Raw genomic sequence first — 17,395 nt, 5'->3', positions numbered from 1 at the left:
CACGGCCTCAAGTCGACTTCTGTCCTTCCCGCTAACCAACCCCAGGGCATTCATCGCGTGTCCATGGGCCGTGGGATTCAGATCTGAATCTAGAGGGAAAGGGGAGGGGGCGTGCCCCAGCCTGCAGAAGAACCACCACCACCACAGCTCCGACTGTAGACGGTGCCACCGTGTAAGGACCCCAGGAAATGAAGCCCTCAAGCAGGGAGGCTGGCGAGCTCTCGACCCAGCGCTTTTCACGGGCAGCACCTACCTTCCCCTGCATTGTGCCGACATCTGGGGACTCGGGCTGGTCCTCCAGCTGATCTGACTCCTCTCATTACTCATTCCTAGGTTCAGCCTAAAACCTGGGCCCAGTACCCTCCTGAGTCCTGCTCCAACTCATCTGCTTCGGCGACATGGGGTAGGAGAGCGGCACTGGGGGAATGCGGGAGACAGAAGGAAGAATCACCCGGGGGGAAACCAAGTGGAGACAACCTTGGCTCTCCTGAGTCGCCCCTCGCTCAGTTGCAGGTTAGTGACTGTCACCCCAAGCAGCAGAACCAGGGTGCCAGAGCCCCGGGGCCGGGCCAGGCCAGGGACGCACGATCTGCAGGGAGATCATAGGACCGAGCCTGGTCCAGACCAGACAGGACCCTCAGTCAACAATCCTGGGCCACTGGCTGAGCAATGGGATGCCACGAGGCAGCTCCGGTGGCAGGGAAGCAGCGAGGTAGACCCGGCTTCACGCAGCAGAGAATTCTCAAGCACGGCCTATGAAAGACACAAGCCCAGGTGGGCCTGCAGTTGCCCCTCTGCCTGACCCCCAGGGCTCAGCCTACCCAGCGCCTGGCCAGATGTGCCGCCTTGGCAGGCCCTCTCCCCTCTCTGGGCTCCTTTCTCATCTGAAAAGGGGCTAGGACAGCCCAGGTTTGGCTGCTTAGGTGCTCTGGGGAGCTTGTTAAAAAACAGACTCCTGTGTCCCACCCCTCCCAAAAAACTGGACGTCTGCATTTCCTCAATATTTGGCTTGGGAAGCATTGGCCAGAACTCACAGCACAGCGGGTGAGGAAGGAGCAGTGGGATGAGACAGAGCGTGACCCAAAGTCCTCAGGAGGAACTGAACAGCTAGCCAACACCCTGTGCCTCCCCGACACAGCCCACCTCGCCTCAGAAGAGGAGCCAGCCTTCAGGGAAACTGCCTGGGGCATCTCCTCCTGCTTGTTCCCAAGAGCTGTGCCGGGCCCCTCCTGCACCCTGACCCTGTCCAGCTACCCACTCCTCAGCCTGGCTGGCACGCCAACTTCCCAGAGAGCAGGTCTGAACCAGCGGGACCCTCAGGAGCCTGAGGTCATCCCTGGGCCTCCACTTCTGTGGAGGGGAGACCAGGCCTCATGGGGCAGGCAGTGGCCTGCTGGCAGGGCTCCAGGCAGCAGTCTCTGCAGGGACGGGCAGGGACACAAAAGGCCTGGCCCTCAAGGGAGCTGGCCCCTGCTCCCTCCTAGTTGGCCAAGGAGTGCGGCGCAGAGAGGAGGTGGATGGCTGGAACCTTGGGGGATGAGACCCTCCTCCCCCAGGAGCTGAATTAGAACAGCACTGGGGGTGGGGCTGCTGGTGTGAGCGGGAGGCAGCAAGGGGAACAGGCTCCGACACAAGCATTTCAAAAATTTGCTCCTTTTCCCCTTAAATTCCCTCCCCTCAAAGCCTGTGCCTCCCAGAATGGCATTTCCGCTTTGGAAACAAGGCCCCAGGAGTTAAGCCCCACAGTGTTGAAGGGGATGTAGCTGGGGTGGGGGGGAGGAGCACCCACTGGGCAAGCTCTGGCTGGGGTATATGGGGGCAGAACCTCACCCCACCCCCAGTCCAGCCTCCCGGACCTCCGCTGTCAAGGACAGGGATGCAGCCCCACATACCCAGCACAGCCTCCATGCCCAGCCAGTGCCAGGGGCCCTATGCCCATGCACTTATTTTGTGCACACAGCAATCCTGCAAAGTGGGCTCATCATCAGCCCCAATTTTTTTTTTTTTTTTTTTTGAGATGGGTTTTCACCATATTGGTCAGGCTGGTCTCGAACTCCTGACCTCAAGTGATTCACCCGCCTCAGCCTCCCAAAGTGCTGGGATTATAGGCGTGAGCCACTGCACCCAGCCAAGCCCCATTTTTCACATGAAGAGACCGAGACCCAGTCTACCAACAACTGTCCCATCCCACACATTTCGGGGCACAGAAGGGACAGGGCTAGGGAAGAAATGCGGCTGCTAGACCTCAGCCCACCCCACAGCAGGAAGAGAATCTAGGGGCAGGGACAGCAGCACTCCAGGCTCAGAAAGCCAAAGACCCCTGTCACACTCAGACTGCAAAAGGACAGGCAACTGAGACCTAAGCACCCTCCTCCCCAGTAAAACTGAGCTCAGCACTGGGGCCAGCACCACCCCCACCCCACTAAGTTTAGCCCCATTGGTGAGAAGGGGTGCAGTCAACATTTGTTGACTGGGTGGGACCTCAGAGGTGGCCCTCATGGGATAGGCTGACCTGGGTGAAGAAATCTGAGGCTGCCCCAGTCTGGAGGATGGGGGTGGTTAAGTCACGCCTAAGTGCAGAGGCACACACTTGCATACACACAGCACACACGCATGCATTTACACACAGTGGGACTGGCAGCAAGGAGAGAGGCCCTGAATAAGGAGGAGCTGGGAGAGGTTGTTGCCGGACCAAGGGAGACAGCTGCAGATACGTGGCCGGGGCACCAGCACAGGGCCCTCCCAGACAGCTGTGTCATCCCAGGAGTGGCCTGGCACCTCCAGCCAGGTTGAAGAGGAGCTCACAGGCTGGAAGAGATGTCTCCAACCCCTCACGGCCTGGAATAGCTGTTTGTACAGAAAACAGGTGGATCCAGCACACCAGGACACTAAGTGTCTTGAGTGGAGGGGGTTATACTGGACCCGAGTGGAAAGATAAGCCTGGGATAGGGTTCCTGCTCTTTGGGCTTTCTGACGTCTGCCTTCAGGACAGACCCACTGCACAGAAGAACTTTTCTTGCTCGATGCTCACCAATGTCCACTGCAGCATTTACGACAGCAATGACAGCAAAACATGGAGCAAAACAGGCTCACCTATCAATACCAACTCTAGGGGACCGGTGAGACAAACCACAGCCCCTCAATAGAATAGCTTGCAGCTATTAGATGGCCTCTTCCAAAGACTGAAATAATGCAAGAAAATGCTTACAACAAACTAAAGTGAAAAGAGCAGGCTAAAACCGGTTTGCACAGTGTAAAGGCATACAGCCCCTTCCCCTCCTGAAGCCTCAGCCTCCCAGCAGCGGTGAGGGTGGGCTCGGCTGATGGCCGGCTCTGGGAGAGGCAGCAGGAGAGGATTTCCTGAGGCCGGAGGTGAGCACTGCCAGCCCCAGGAACAGGAAGAAACGGTATCTCTGGAGGGCCAATGAGAGCTGACGCCATCCCCCTAGGCTGGACACTCACAGTGGCAAGCTCAAAACCAAGGTGAGGCCGGGCAAGGTGGCTCATGCCTGTAATCTCAGCACTTTAGGAGGCCGAGACTAGCCTGTCCAACATGGCGAAAACCCGTGTCTACTAAAAATACAAAAATTAGCTGGCCATGGTGGCGGGCACCTGTAATCCCAGCTACTCAAGAGGCTGAGGCAGGATACTTGCTTGAACCAGGAGATGGACGAAGCAGTGGGCTGAGATCATGCTACTGTACTCCAGCCTGGGCGATAGAGCAAGGCTCCATCTCAAAAAAAACAAAAAACAAAAAACAGCTGAGTGCGGTGGCTCACGCCTGTAACCCCAGCACTTTGGGAGGTCAAGGCGGGCAGATCATCTGAGGTCAAGAGTTCAAGACCAGCCTAACCAACATGGTGAGACCCCGTCTCTACTAAAAATACAAAATTAGCCGGGCGTGGTGGCACATGCCTGTAATCCCAGCTACTCAGGAGGCTGAGGCAGGAGAGTCGCTTGAACCCGGGAGGCGGAGGTTGCAGTGAGCCAAGATGGCGCCATTGCACTCCAGCCTGGGTGAGAGAGCGAAACTCTGTCTCAAACAAACAAAGAAAACAAAACCCAGACGAAGGCACGGAACCTTTGTGGATAGCACAGAGGTGAGCCTACTGTCACACACAGAACGGACAGCCCACACCCCAACACCAGTCATTCCTCACTGCTGCCCTGGGACCAGGACAGAATGATGGCTACCTGGAGGAAGAGAGACAGGCAGTGCCCCACGCAGCTCCCATGGCCAGCAGAGCTCGCACCTTCCACCTCATAACCAAGGCGTGTGCCTACCGGAAAGCACCCCAGGTGACCCCAGACCGCAGAGCGTGCACTCAGGACTCAAGCTGGAGCTGTTACCATAAAGGGCTTCCCATCCTCCCCTGCTCTCGAGGGTGGAGTGACTGCGGGGCAGTGTCTGTCATTACAGTAGTGGCTCTGACTGTGGGAAGGTGGGCGTGCCCTACAACCTGAAGCCAAATCCTTCCAGTGGTCATCCCCTTTGGCATGCCCAAGGCCAGTCCCCAGAGACCCGGGGGGCAGGGGCCGTATCCAAGGTGTGTGGGCAGAGCTGCCAGGTAAGGGACACAGCACAGGGGTGGGGTGGGGCCTGCCTGTACTCCAAGTCCTGGCCTGCATCCCAGTAAATCCAGCCCTACGCCTCCACTTCAGGCCTGTCAGAAACAGGACTGGAAGAGGCAGCACAACTTTCCAAATTATCTGGAAATTAACAAGCAGCAGAGGCCCCTGCCGTTGGTGCCTGCCTCAGAGAGAGGCTCAGCTCACAGCGGCCCGAGGCCGGAGTGGGCCAGCAAGGCAGCCCCAGGGTGCTGTTCAGAGGCTCCCCACCCACCCCAGCGACCCCTTCCTCTTCTGTACCCTCCTCCCTCAGCTCTCCCCTCCTGCCCAGCCTCTTGAGGCTGGCAGGTGGGGCAGGCACCAGCACAGGGCCCTCCCAGACAGGTCCTCCTGGACCAGTGGCGCCCCTATGTGCAATGAAGAGGGGCCATGTGCACTCTGCCCCACTGCTGACCACCATGTCCCCCTCCTGAATCTGCGCCCTATGGCAGAGGCAGCCCCTCAGCACTGCCTGGGGGAGGGGGAAAGGAGGGGCTCAGTCCTGGCTGGAAGGGGGAAAGAGGGGCAAAGGGGCAAGCTCTGTCCTCGTGCTCAGAGAGGAAGCTCCATGGCTGGGGGCTGCCCAGCTCTCCACTGACTGGCCGGGTGGGCAGGGGTGAGGGTGTGGTCAGGAGGCCTCCCCAGCCCAACCCAGCCCAGCCATCTGCTCTCCCATGGCAACCAACCCCAGTGTACTGGGCGGAGGGGGGTGACTTCACACATTATCCGCTGCCCACTCCGGGCTGCTTTCATAGAATACAGGTGCCCACACCCACAGATACCCACCCGGCCACTCTGCTGGGGTCAGGCCAGGGGACAGTGGAATCACAAGAGGGGACCCTGGGGGCTCTGGGTGGCAGTGACGGAAAGAGTGGATACAGGGAAGACAGAGCTGTGGCAGCCACAGGGAAAGCAATGCTTTTTTTTCTTTTTTTAAAGACAAGGTCTCTGTCACCCAGCCTGGAGTGCAGTGGCACAGTCACATCTCACTGCAACCTCAACCTCCTAGGCTCAAACGATCCTCCCACCTCAGCCTCTTGACTAGCTGGGTCTACAGGTGTGCATCACCATGCCTGGCTAATTTTTTTATTTTTTGTAGAAATGGGGTTTCACTATATTGCCCAGGCTCATCTCCAACTCCTGAGCTCAAGTGATCCTCCCGCCCTTGACTTCCCAAAGTGCTGGGATTATAAAGCTAAGCCACTGTGCCTGGTGGAAAAGCAATGCTTTTTCTCCCTCCTTGGACAGCATCGTGGGGCTAGGCTGGGTGTCCCACTGGAGCCTACGCCGACCTACAAATAAAGGTTCATTTGCCCTGGGAGACCCAGGCTCAGGCTCTCGCCCAGGCTTAGACTAGAGGAAGGGAGCAGATATTAATGACTCCAACTTGCCGTGGGCCTTCAGCCAGTCACTGTACTGCTCAGGTCTCAGTTTGCCCATCTGTTAAATGAACCCACCACCAGCAACCCTGCCCGCCCTGGGGCCGTAAGACTGATGGCACAGGCGGCCGGCAAGCACACGGTGGCACCCTAGTGTCCCACTGCCCGCAGCACAGCCACACCCTGCGCCATCACACACTGGCCCCACCCCGCTAGGCACCAGGGCGCACCCTCCCTTGGCCTACCCCATGTGCTAAGCCCATCCCGCAACCAAGCCCTCCCTGCTCTCCCTACAGCCTGCACAGACAGCGCTCCTCAGATGCCCTGAGCATCCCTCACCTTCCCCGAAACCTTGTCTGAGAGACTGGGGCAAAATCTTTCCTTGGAGTTCTGCTGCCCCCAGATCCACCCGCCAACACTGGAGGCAGGCAGGGTCTCCTCTTGGACTGCCCTGGGGAAAGTAGGAAGTGGCTGGTTGCGGTCCCTTTCACTATGCATGTTATAAGGCAACACTCACGCATCTGCGCCTCCTGACTGAGGTCTAACTGTTGGCAGCACTGCTGTGTAAAAGCACAGCTGTGTCCTCAGGGAACTCACACTCCAAAGTGTGTGTTAAGGGGCACAAACATAAACGCTTGCAAAGCAGACAGCAGAGGGATGGGGGAGGCTGTTCTACACAAGGTGCTTGGGGGCTTCTCTGCGGAGATGACATTTGAGCAGATGTGTGAATCTTTTGCTAAGACTCATTATGCAGAAAAAAATAACAGCAAAGATTTGTAAAAATAGCACAGGCAAGCCAACTCCTTCAGTGTGAAGAGCCAGTGTGGCCGCAGGAGCACACAGAAGAAACCCAGATGCTGGGAGCCAGGGACGCAGGGAGTCTCCCTCTACCCTCCTCAGTCTTGGCTCAGTGGTGCGTGCCTCCTGGGCTTAGGGCTTCCAGCACTGGGGCAGGAGCAGCAAGGAGTGTCTGCCTGGAGGGGTGTCTTGGCAGATGGCCAGGGAAAAAAAGAGAGAGCCCAGGAATCTGTGTGGGCTGGGAAGGAGGAGGAGGAGGGATGCAGGTAGCTTCTGCTCCATCCTCTCCCGCCTCCTGCTCTCCTTAGAAACCTCCCAACCAGGACCTCTGGAGTGGTCACAGGCCCTGACAGAAACACAGATGACTCTACAGCCTAAGACACTTAACCTCCCACAGAACCTGCGAAGAGGCAGTTTAAACTCTAAGACACCTGGTGAGGTCTGGGACAGGGAGGAGTGTGGTCATACCACTTTCTGGGCAAACAAGTAACTTTGGTAGATCCAGGATTTGGGGGCACAGATCTCTAGGCATGCCTCAAGGCATACAATTGGATATCAGGTTTTATAAAATACTTAAATGGGGTATTTTGCCAACAACAGTGCCAGTGTTCCAATACTTAATAACACACAGCACAAGCTGGCTTCAGTGGCTCATGCCTATAGTCCCAGCTACTGGGGAGGCTGAGGCAGGAGGATCGTTTGAGTCTAGGAGGCCAGGCTGGGCAACACAGCAAGACTCAGACTCAGACACAGCACACTAAAGGTAGAGATAGATATCCATCCACAAGGAATGGATAAATATCTTGTGGCACATCCATTACTGGAACATTACTCAGCAACAAAAAAGAATAAACTGGCTGGGCGCGGTGGCTCACACCTGTAATCCTAGCACTTTGGGAGGCGAAGGCAGGCGGATCACGAGGTCAGGAGATTGAGACCATCCTGGCTAACACGGTGAAACCCCATCTCTACTAAAAACACAAAAAATTAGCCGGGTATGGTGGTGGGCGCCTGTAATCCCAGCTACTTGGGAGGCTGAGGCAGGAGAATCGCTTGAACCTAGGAGGTGGAGGTTGCAGTGAGCCAAGATCGTGCCACTGCACTACAGCTTGGGCGACAGAATGAGACTCCATCTAAAAATAAAAAAAAATAAAAAATAAATAATAAATAAATAAAACCAATATGCTCGAGGAATAAAGCCAGACCTGGCCTGGCTCAGTGGCTCACACCTGTAATCCTAGCACTTTGGGGGGCCAAGGTGGGTGGATCACCTGAGGTCAGGAGTTTGAAACCAGTCTGGCCAACATGGTGAAACCCTGTCTCTACTAAAAATACAAAAATTAGCTGGGAATAGCGGGGGACACCTATAATCCCAGCTGTTCAGGAGGCTGAGGCAGGAGAATCACTTGACCCCGGGAGGAAGAGGTTACAGTGAGCCGAGATCCTGCCACTGCACTCCAGCCTGGGTGACAGAGCGAGATTCTGTCTCAGAAAAAAAAAAAGCCAGACCCCAAAGTGCATCTACTGTAGGCTTCCAGCTGCAGAAAGTTTAAGAACAGGCAAACTTAAGCCAGGGTGATAGAATCTTGACTGTAAAGGGGCTTTCGAGAACTTTCTGAGGTGATGGAGATATTTGTTATTTTGATTCGATTGATGGCTACATGAAGGTCTATATTAATCAAAACTCATCCAACTGCCAGGCGTGGTGGCTCACGCCTGTAATCCCAGCACTTTGGGAGGCCAAGGCAGACGGATGAGGTCAGGTGTTCGAGACCAGCCTGGCCAACATGGTGAAACCGTGTCTCTACTAAAAACACAAAAATTAGCTGGACATGGTGGCACATGCCTGTAATCCCAGCTACTCGGGAGGCTGAGGCAGGAGAATCACTTGAACCCAGGAGACAGAGGTTGCAGTGAGCTGATATCAGGCCACTGCACTCCAGCCTGGGTGACAGAGTGAGACTCCATCTCAAAAAAAAAAAACAACTCATCCAACTAACTGTATGTTTAACATCTGCACATTTCACAACATGTAAAATTTACCTCAGTAAGAGTTTCGACTGGTAAAAAATAAAACAAAGCAAAGAAAAAATACATGGCATTACAAATACCAAAAATAGATACTGCAAGCCTAAACCCACCATGCTACTCTTTTTGCCCTGTCAGGGAGCTTCAAGTTAAATTTGGATGCCTACTGAGCCTAGGCTTTCTGGGATAATTCTTCCTCCTTCCCCATACATTACATAATTCCAGATCTTTTCATGATCCCAGACTATTTGTGTCTTCTGCTATAATCTGCTTCAAATCCTTCTTGGAATTTGGTAGGGCTTAAATAATAAATTAAAATGACTGAAAAACCTTCCCAGCCTCTAATCCCCCTTGGAGAAGAGATTAACTTTAGAGCCGCAACTTGTGACCATCTCACCAGAGCAAGCATCCCTTCCGCACCTCTACCGAGGTCCCCAACCTGTCCCCAGAACTCTTTTTCTTTTTTCCTGCAGAGAGGGAGACAATGGCCCAGCACACAAGGACTGAGAGTGAGCCACAGAAATAATGGGGCTTGACCTGGAGGACACACGCAGGGCTGCAGTGAAGTCAAGTCCAAGGCCAGGGGTGAAGGTAAGCAGACAGAGGGAAGGTGGTGTGGGCCCCAGAAGACCAGGGCACCAGTGGTAGGAAATGGGGAGGTCTGCCAGTATCACCCAGGCCCCCTACTCACCCTCCCGGCTGTAGGCCCCTCCCTTAAGGAGCCATGATCCCCAGGCAGGGGTGGAACCAGCCTCCCTCAGAGGCCCTGCCTGCCCCGTGCTGGCCCGGCTGCTGCAGACCACACCTGACCAGAGGCCTGCACCACTGCAGCGGCTCCCACAGCCTGCAGTGCCGCCTCATTCCTGGGGGCACTTGGAGCAGGGGAGCAGCTGCCTAGATGCGATGGGCCAGCTGGTCGCCCCAATGCAGGTCACTCTCTCGGTGGAGTGAAGACAAGTACCTGACTATCCAAGGCTCAAGAGGCCAGGGTCCTGCAGGCCACGCCCGGGCAGGGGAGAGGCCAGGGTCATCCTAACACCAAGGCCTTGGCAGAAACTACACTGACCGTAAAGAAAGGGCCACAGAGGCCGGGCGCGGTGGCTCACGTTTGTAATCCCAGCACTTTGGGAGGCCGAGGCGGGCGGATCACGAGGTCAGGAGATCGAGACCACGGTGAGACCCCGTCTCTACTAAAAATACAAAAAATTAGCCGGGCGTGGTGGCGGGCGCCTGTAGTCCCAGCTACACGGAGAGGCTGAGGCAGGAGAATGGCGTGAACCTGGGAGGCGGAGCTTGCAGTGGGCCGAGATCGCGCCACTGCACTCCCGCCTGGGTGACAGAGCGAGACTCTGTCTCAGAAAAAAAAAAAAAAAAAAAAGAAAGGGCCACAGAACCCTAGGGGCAGAGGGCAATCAGCCTGGGCCCAGCCCAGCCTCCCCTCCACGCTGGCTGCCCAGGACTCAGGAACGGGTCTGAGCCACTGCACTAGCCAACCACCACCACGTAAAGACAATAATCTCCACAGCAGTAGCTGCTGTTACTTAATCACCCTCCTTCTAACAGCTCTGGTCGCCCCTCACCAAATTCTCACAAAATCCCAGGAGCTCTGTGCTGTTAACATCCCCATGACACAGAAGAGGAAACTGAGGCTCAGGGAGGTTCAGTAACTCACTCAAGGCACAGAGCCAACACTGTTCACTCTAGAGCCCTTGCCCTTGACCCACCAAAACACTCTCCCCACCCGGAAGCAGCCTCTCCAGGAACCCCTTTCAGCCCCAAGCAAGGCTCTGAGGAGACTGGCTGAGACCCCAGGCTCTGCATGGGGATGCAGCCACTGACCTGTGGGGGCTCCATGACACTCCTGCGGCCACACACTCAGCAGGCGGCCAGGGGCAAGCTGCAGCCAGAAGGCAGAGAGAGAGAGCGGGGCAAGCAGTCATGGGTTCTGCAGGGTAAAGAGGGAGCCTGACACAACCACATCACCCCACCAACAGATGGACAATGGCAGACGGGGCCGGGAAGGCTTCCTACGGATGATGGCGCAGAGCTTGAGGTGAATGGGAATGACCTGGTGAACAAGGCAGCTGGCTGGAGATCACTTCCTACAGAGGGACGGACAGGCTGACCCAAGGCCCAGCGGCAGGAGAGGGTGTGGCAGGGGCAGTGGGGCCTAAGCTGCGGACTTTGAACCCGGACACTGCCTCTTCCCACTCTCTCTGTCCACTGCCTGGCTGCCCAGGCCAGCTACGAACCCCGGGGCAGACCCTCATGGCTCCTTGGGCAGCTCCCCCACTCACACCACTGCCTGGCACAGAGCCAGTCCCAGGATTGCTGGCCAAGGTTTCAACCAGATGCCAAGCTGGTCTACTCATCTCCATCTACCACTGCTGGGGCTAGACCCACCCTGGTGCACAGCCCTGGGTGCTACCTGCTCTGAGCCCAAGGTGCTTTGCCTCTCAGGGACGCAGAAGAGGTGACACAAACTCATGTTTGGGATGCCATAGGTAGAGGGTTGGCTGCTGTCCATAGCTCAACAGGCTGCAGCCCCCCCAAGTAGAGGCCATGCAGGATGATGCTCATTTTATGGCTTTGGATCCTGCCACATTCGGCTCCCACCCTGGCTCCACCTCTCACGGGCCATGTGACCCTGGCAAGACACAGGCCCTCTGTGGGCCTGTGAGGCCCTGAGCCCAGTGCCTAGCACACAGGGCAGCATCCCTGAAAGGAGCCATCCCTCAACGAAGGAGCACAGGAGGAGCTGGAGGGGCCGCACTCACTTCACAGATGGGAAGCAAGAGGCAGAACAGACAGCAGGGAGGCCTCTCTGCAGCTGGAAGCTGGCCTCTTACCGGGCAGGGCCGGGGGTGGCCAGCACCTGCCACCCCTAAACATGGACTCCCAAGCCAATGCCAGCCAGAGGTCTGAGGTGGGTGGCACATTTCCTTCCAAATGTGTCCTCTCAGCTGCAGGAAGAGACAGGCCCAAGGCTCTAGGCAAGAGGAAGGCATGGGAATACGCACAGGGTGTCCAGGCACCATCCAAGCACTGCACTGCTCTACGCCTGGAGCAGAGGAAAGGGCACTGAGCAGGTAGCCGGGACGCCCTGGCTCCTTCCCCTCTCTGGGTCCGGGACTCCATGTGAGTCAAATGAAAAGGTGACACCAGCTGACCCCCCGCATCTCCCCTCCCCCAACACTCAGGGGGTCACTCCCCGCACAACCAGCCCAGCAACCTCTCACCCTGCTTCCCTCCCATCCCCTTCTGAAGCATCTTATAATTTCTGTGGGCCAAAGTGCCTGCGTCAGCCCATCTAGGAAAAGACTGCCCAAATGAATGGGTGTGCTTAAAACCCAGATGTGTCCCTAAGCAGTCGCCACTCTGGGTTCCAAGGGCAGGGCCTGAGCAGGCAGCTCGGTCTCGAAGCCTCCGCAGGGCCTCCTCAGCACATGAAAGCAATTTCCGAACACTTCAAGACTGTTCCAAAAATGAATTCTCCTCTTGGCCCCACCACCTCACACACTGCCCAAGGTCCCAGGAGAGAGAGCCACGGTGGTCTGCCAGCCAGCCACGTAGGGGGCAGATGGCAAAGACCTCTGCCCACCCCTAGCAGAATTCTCCTGGGCTGTGACTACAAGGCAGAGGGTAGGAGGTGACTCGGGGCCCATGATGGCGTGGCCAGGCTGCAGGTCCCCACAACAGTGCCTGTGTGTCCAAGTCCTACCCAGCCCACTGTCCCTCTCTTGTTACAGATGAGGCACAGTGCCAAAGAAGGCTGCCCAAAGTCCTATAAGGCAAGGGGTCAGGGTGCCATCCCAGACTCCACGTCCAGAGCTTGGCTCTGACTGTGGACAAGCAAACCAAATCAAACGGGGACCTCCCCATAGAGGCCCACCCAGGCTCGGATGTGGCCAGAGTGACATTCCCTAATCACTACTGCCCTGGGACACTGGCCCTCCAGCAGGCTCAGGTGGTCCACCTTGTCCCTCTGCCCAGTGCCCACAGGAGCGGGGCTGGCCGGTCCCCTGAGGCCCTGGGCCAGAGAAGTCCAGAACTTTCCAGGAGAGCAGAGCAGAAGAGAGGAAGGGCTTGGCAGGCATGCTCTGTCTTTCTTTCTGAAGACGAGACAATTATGCTCTGAACCAGAACGGATGGCGGGGCTCACATCAGCACAGTCTGGAAGCCCTCATTTTTTCATCTGTAACTGCATTACCACTTCTGGAGGCGGGCGGGAGCGGGCTCTTTAATTCTGCAATAACAATGCTTTGCACTTGGCCAGCCTCCCCTCCGGTCATCTGCACACACTCTGGGATAGTTAATGAAGAGGCCAATTGCCAGGAAGCCCCCACTGCCTGCTTCACGGAAAGGATGGGGTCCTCCGGGTGAGGAGCAGTTCCAGAAACAAGGCCAGAGTGGACAGGGCTCTGGAGGGAAAAGCCCCTAACTAGGCAGGGAAACGATGGCTGGAGGCCACAGCTCGCCAGGTGCAGATGGTGTCCCTTCCTGGCAGGACGCCGGGGTGTCCGCCTCCCACCTCCCACTTCAGTCTGTCCATCTGTCACGTGGGGCCTGCACCTGAGGCCTGGTTACCCGGCGTAGCCAGGATCACTTGCTGTCCTCAGGAGGTGAGACCGAGATGCTCAGAGATCCCAGTGCCCAAGTGTGGAACCATGGCCCGGGGGTCTGCCGAAGCCAGGCTGCCCGGCCAGGAAGAGGGGGTGTCGGACAGAAAACCCCTACGGCCAGCGGGGAGGACGCAGCCAGTCAGGGCCCCGGGTGTTCCGCGGCGGGAGGAAAACTTCACAGGAAAGTGAGCCCATCGGCCGTGGAGGGCAGGCACGGCTCCCATCCAGCCAAGCCGTCCTGGAGGAGGGGTGGCTCCGGCGACTGGCAGAGACCGCACCCCAACCTGGCCACCCCGGGGGAGTCCCGGGAGCGCCGCAGGGCAGCAATCCGAAGGAGGTCGTGGGGAACAGCACAGGCCTCCCACCCCCTCATTCGGCCCAGCAGTCCCAGGGGGAAGTCCCGGGAGCGGCAGAGACCCCTCCCCGCTAGGCCTAGCCGTCCTGGTGCGGGGTCCTGGCGGGCAGCAGACTCCCGCCTGGCCCAGTTGTCCCAGGGGTTTCCCGGGGACCAACAAAGAGTCTTCCCGACCCAGCCATCTTGGGGGGCTCCCCGAGGGGACAGTACGGACCCCAGCCCGATCCAGCTCTCCTAAAAGAGGATGGAAAGGAGGGGGTAGAGAGGCCGGCTTGGGGGAGGCTCCCCCAGCCTGTGCGCTCTCCCCCGGGGCCAAGTAGGCCCCAGTGAGGCGACCCTCAGTCCGGGAGCCAACGCGGCATCAGGCCCTCGGCGGGCGGGGCGAGGTCGCAGCCGGGCGGCCGGCAGCCGGCCTGGAGTCCCGGGCGGCGCGGTACTCACCGGCACGGACATCTTGGCCGCCGCCCCCGGGGCCTGGCGGGCAGCGGCGCCGGCGGGCTGGGGGCTCGGGTCCGCCCGCGCCGCTCAGAGGCCCCGCGAGGGGTCCCGGCGCTTTCCGGCTCCTGCGGCTCCTGAGCGTTCCCGGACGCCGGACGGTCCGGCCGCTCCAGCCGCGCCGCGCATGCGCCAGCCGCGCCGCCCCTCCCCACCGTCTCCGCGGCCAGGGACGCGTTAAAGGTGAGGACCCCGGACCTCGGCCTTTTTCTGTCGGCCCAACGCGGCGGGGAGGCGCGGTCTCCTCCGCTCTTCGCCCATCTCCTGCGGGCCACCTCCAGTCGCGCCAGCTCCGGGTCGCCCAACCAGTCCCCTCCCCCAACACTGCACGTCCCCGGGAGCTGGGCTCCTGCCCTGTGGCCCTGGCCGGGCTCCTAGTCCCTGGGTCCGGGCGCAGACCGGGGAGGGCTCGGCCGGCGGAAGGCGATCGCGGGGCAGCACAGCAGGCCTCCTGGAGCCCCTCTGCCCTCCCCCAGCTGAGAGCGAGCCCCGAGACCCCCAGGGAAGAGGAGCTCCCCACTCCCCGGAAACAGTCTAGCTCATCCTGAGGTCGCCCTGACAGTGACATCTGACCTGGCTTCTAGGGAGGATCCTGTGTCCCTGTAACCCCCACTCCTGGGCCCACCCTCAGCCCACCGTCCTCCCAGAGGCTGGAAGACGAGACTTCGTGGGCCTGAGACTTCCTTTCCCCAGGCTAAACGCCCCCAATTTCAGCTGTTTCGTATCTACCATGGTGCCCACACATGGCACCTGCAGCCAATGGACACGTGCGTGTTCGTCCCCATCGCTCCACTCCTGCCAGGCAGGCCTTGCTGCTGTCCCGTTACATTTTATAGGCCCAGGCACTGAGATCCCTCACCCACTCAAAGGAAACCAGGGGTCCGACCCCTCTGTTCTGCCGCCTGGGGACGGTGGGTGAACATCTAGCGCAAGTGGGGCTGGGGTCCAGAGCAGTGTCCCAGAGGTCAGCGCTGCCCACCCCAGGGAGGAAAGACGGAGCCAGCTCCATGAGGCTGGTTGGCCGCAGCCCGGGCTCATGGCGGGGACCTGGGGGCAGACAGAGAGCTCCAGCTGCCTAGGGAATCTCTGCGTGGGTGCCCATGTGGGGGGCGGGCCCTTCTGTCTGCCAGGGATGCTGTGCCAGGAGGCCACGGTGGCTGGATGGAGGAAGCAGAGCCAGGCAGCAGGCTGACTTCCCCCAGCTCCCAAAAGCCCCCAGTAGCAGGTCACCGACTGGATTTTCAGCCTTTTTCCCCAAGGGGCGCGCAGCCTTGATCTTTTCTCCAGGAGTGTCCCGGGGAGGATCCGAAGAGGCCAGCAGCAATGAGGGGGTATGAGGTATGCGAGAAAGAGGGAAATCCAGGCCTCCCAGAAGAGACCCAAGTCCCTGTTCTGGCAGTGATGAGGGCTCCCTCCCTGCTCCGGTTGAGTATGGTTGCCCCTTCACCTCTTGAGTGCGGTTCCCAACTGTGCACATCAGCGTCTGCAGCCCAGTGCTCAGCAAGGCATTGTTGGAGGGGCCAAGCAGGGCCACAGCAAGCGGAGGGGGGGCCTGGACCGACAGCTGCCACCTCCTCAAAGGACGCTCTGTGCATGTCTGGCACGTGGCCCTGCCCGTGCCCACCCGCCCACATCCAGCTGGCACAGGGGCTCCTGAGCTGGGAGCAGCAGCTCAGCCTGGTGCCCGGGCTCCTGGCCACACGCCCCGCTGTCTCTGATGCCCCCACCCACCACCACCCTGGCCCTCTCCTTTGCTCCTCGCCCAGACCCCACCTCCCTCCCTTGCTCCTACTTGGGTCCCACTGTTTCTGTCTCCTTTCCCATCTCCCCCGTTTCTCGGTGCCCCGGCCAGAATGGGGCGGGCGGCGGAGAAAGATCCCTTCCACCTGCCTGGGCACAGGGAAAGGAGGGCCCAATCGGGAGGGGCGCAGATGGAGCTGGACCCTCCAATCCATCTCGTCCTGCCTCTGACCACCCCAGGGGCTGCTTATTTAGGGCATCACTCACTTAGCCCTTAGCAGGGAGAGAGGGGATCCTGGCTAGAGCTCTCACTTACTCTGAGGCAGGGATCCTTGGGTGTGGGCCTGGGGGCAGCCAGAGGAGCCTCACCAGGGCAGTGCATGCCCTCTCCTGACACTACCAGGTGTCTGTGAAGGCGGCGGCTGCTCCTCCCTCACCCACTGCTGGCAGGCAAATGATCCCAGGATGACTCACTCCGTCCTATAGGGAACAGCCTCTGGGGCTTCAAGGCTGGCAGTTCCAACCAGAAGCAACAGCTGGGCTGCCAGAGCAGGCGCCAGCGCCCTGAGAGAGTCCTTGAGAGCTGAGCGAGGCCCTCACACCGGGACTATTGTTGTCCCTGGCCTCTGGAGGGAAAGGAATTTGGACCTGGCCATGGAGTAAATCTGTGCAGAGACAAGCTTCACACCCAGCTCTTCTGACACCCAAGCTGGCCTCTGTCCCCAGGGCCTTGCCATGTCTAGAGGGGCTGAGGGCTGGGAAGTGGCTCTTTTTCTCCCTGTGCCCCCCTTCAGGTGACCAGGGACTTCTCTGGCAAAGGAGCTCCTGCCCTGGGAGAGTGCAGTGATTACCAGGCACTAGTAATAATCACCTGTCAGGTGGGGCGCGGTGGCTCATGCCTGTAATCCCAGCACTTTGGGAGGCCAAGGTGGGCAGATCACCTGAGGTCAGGCATTCAAGACCAGCCTGACCAAAATGGTGGTGAAACCCCATCTCTACTAAAAATACAAAAATTAGCTGGGCATGGTGGTGCACACCTGTAATCCCAGCTGTTTGGGAGGCTGAGGCCAGAGAATCACTTGAACTCTGGAGGTGGAGGTTGCAGTGAGCCAAGATCTCACCACTGCACTCCAGCCTGGGCGACAGAGGGAGACTCCATCTCAAAAAAAAAAAAAACTCAGCATGGAACGTGTGGCATTAGTAATGAACCAATACTGATACATCTTTGTTAACTGAAGTCCACACTTGATTCAGATTTCTCTTTTTTTTTTTTTTTAACAGACTTTTGCTCTTCTTGCCCAGGCTGGAGTGCAGTGGCACGATCTTGGTTCACTGCAACCTCTGCCTCCCAGGTTCAAGCGATTCTCCTG

The 17,395-nt window shown here is 58.4% G+C and overlaps 1 protein-coding gene across 2 annotated transcripts in view; it reads right to left on the bottom strand.

Moving 5' to 3' along the window:
* Positions 1 to 16,435, bottom strand: part of BCAR1 (BCAR1 scaffold protein, Cas family member) — a 39,195-nt gene extending 22,760 nt beyond the window's left edge. Inside the window, exon 1 of one of the 2 annotated variants that reach the window (XM_032156411.2) lies at positions 16,342 to 16,435. In XM_032156411.2, coding sequence (XP_032012302.1) covers positions 16,342 to 16,407 — 66 coding nt within the window. In that variant the 5' untranslated portion in view covers positions 16,408 to 16,435. Of the gene's footprint in view, positions 1 to 14,231; positions 14,416 to 16,341 lie in introns of those variants that run through there. The other variant, XM_032156413.2, reaches the window with a different exon arrangement.
* Positions 16,436 to 17,395: the final 960 nt, after the last annotated feature.

The sequence above is a fragment of the Hylobates moloch genome, unplaced genomic scaffold (assembly GCF_009828535.3).
Source record: "Hylobates moloch isolate HMO894 unplaced genomic scaffold, HMol_V3 SCAFFOLD_6, whole genome shotgun sequence".
Classification (NCBI taxonomy): Eukaryota; Metazoa; Chordata; class Mammalia; order Primates; family Hylobatidae; genus Hylobates; species Hylobates moloch.
The sequence above is the reverse complement of the archived record's forward strand: the minus strand, read 5'-3'. Positions and strand labels throughout refer to the sequence as shown.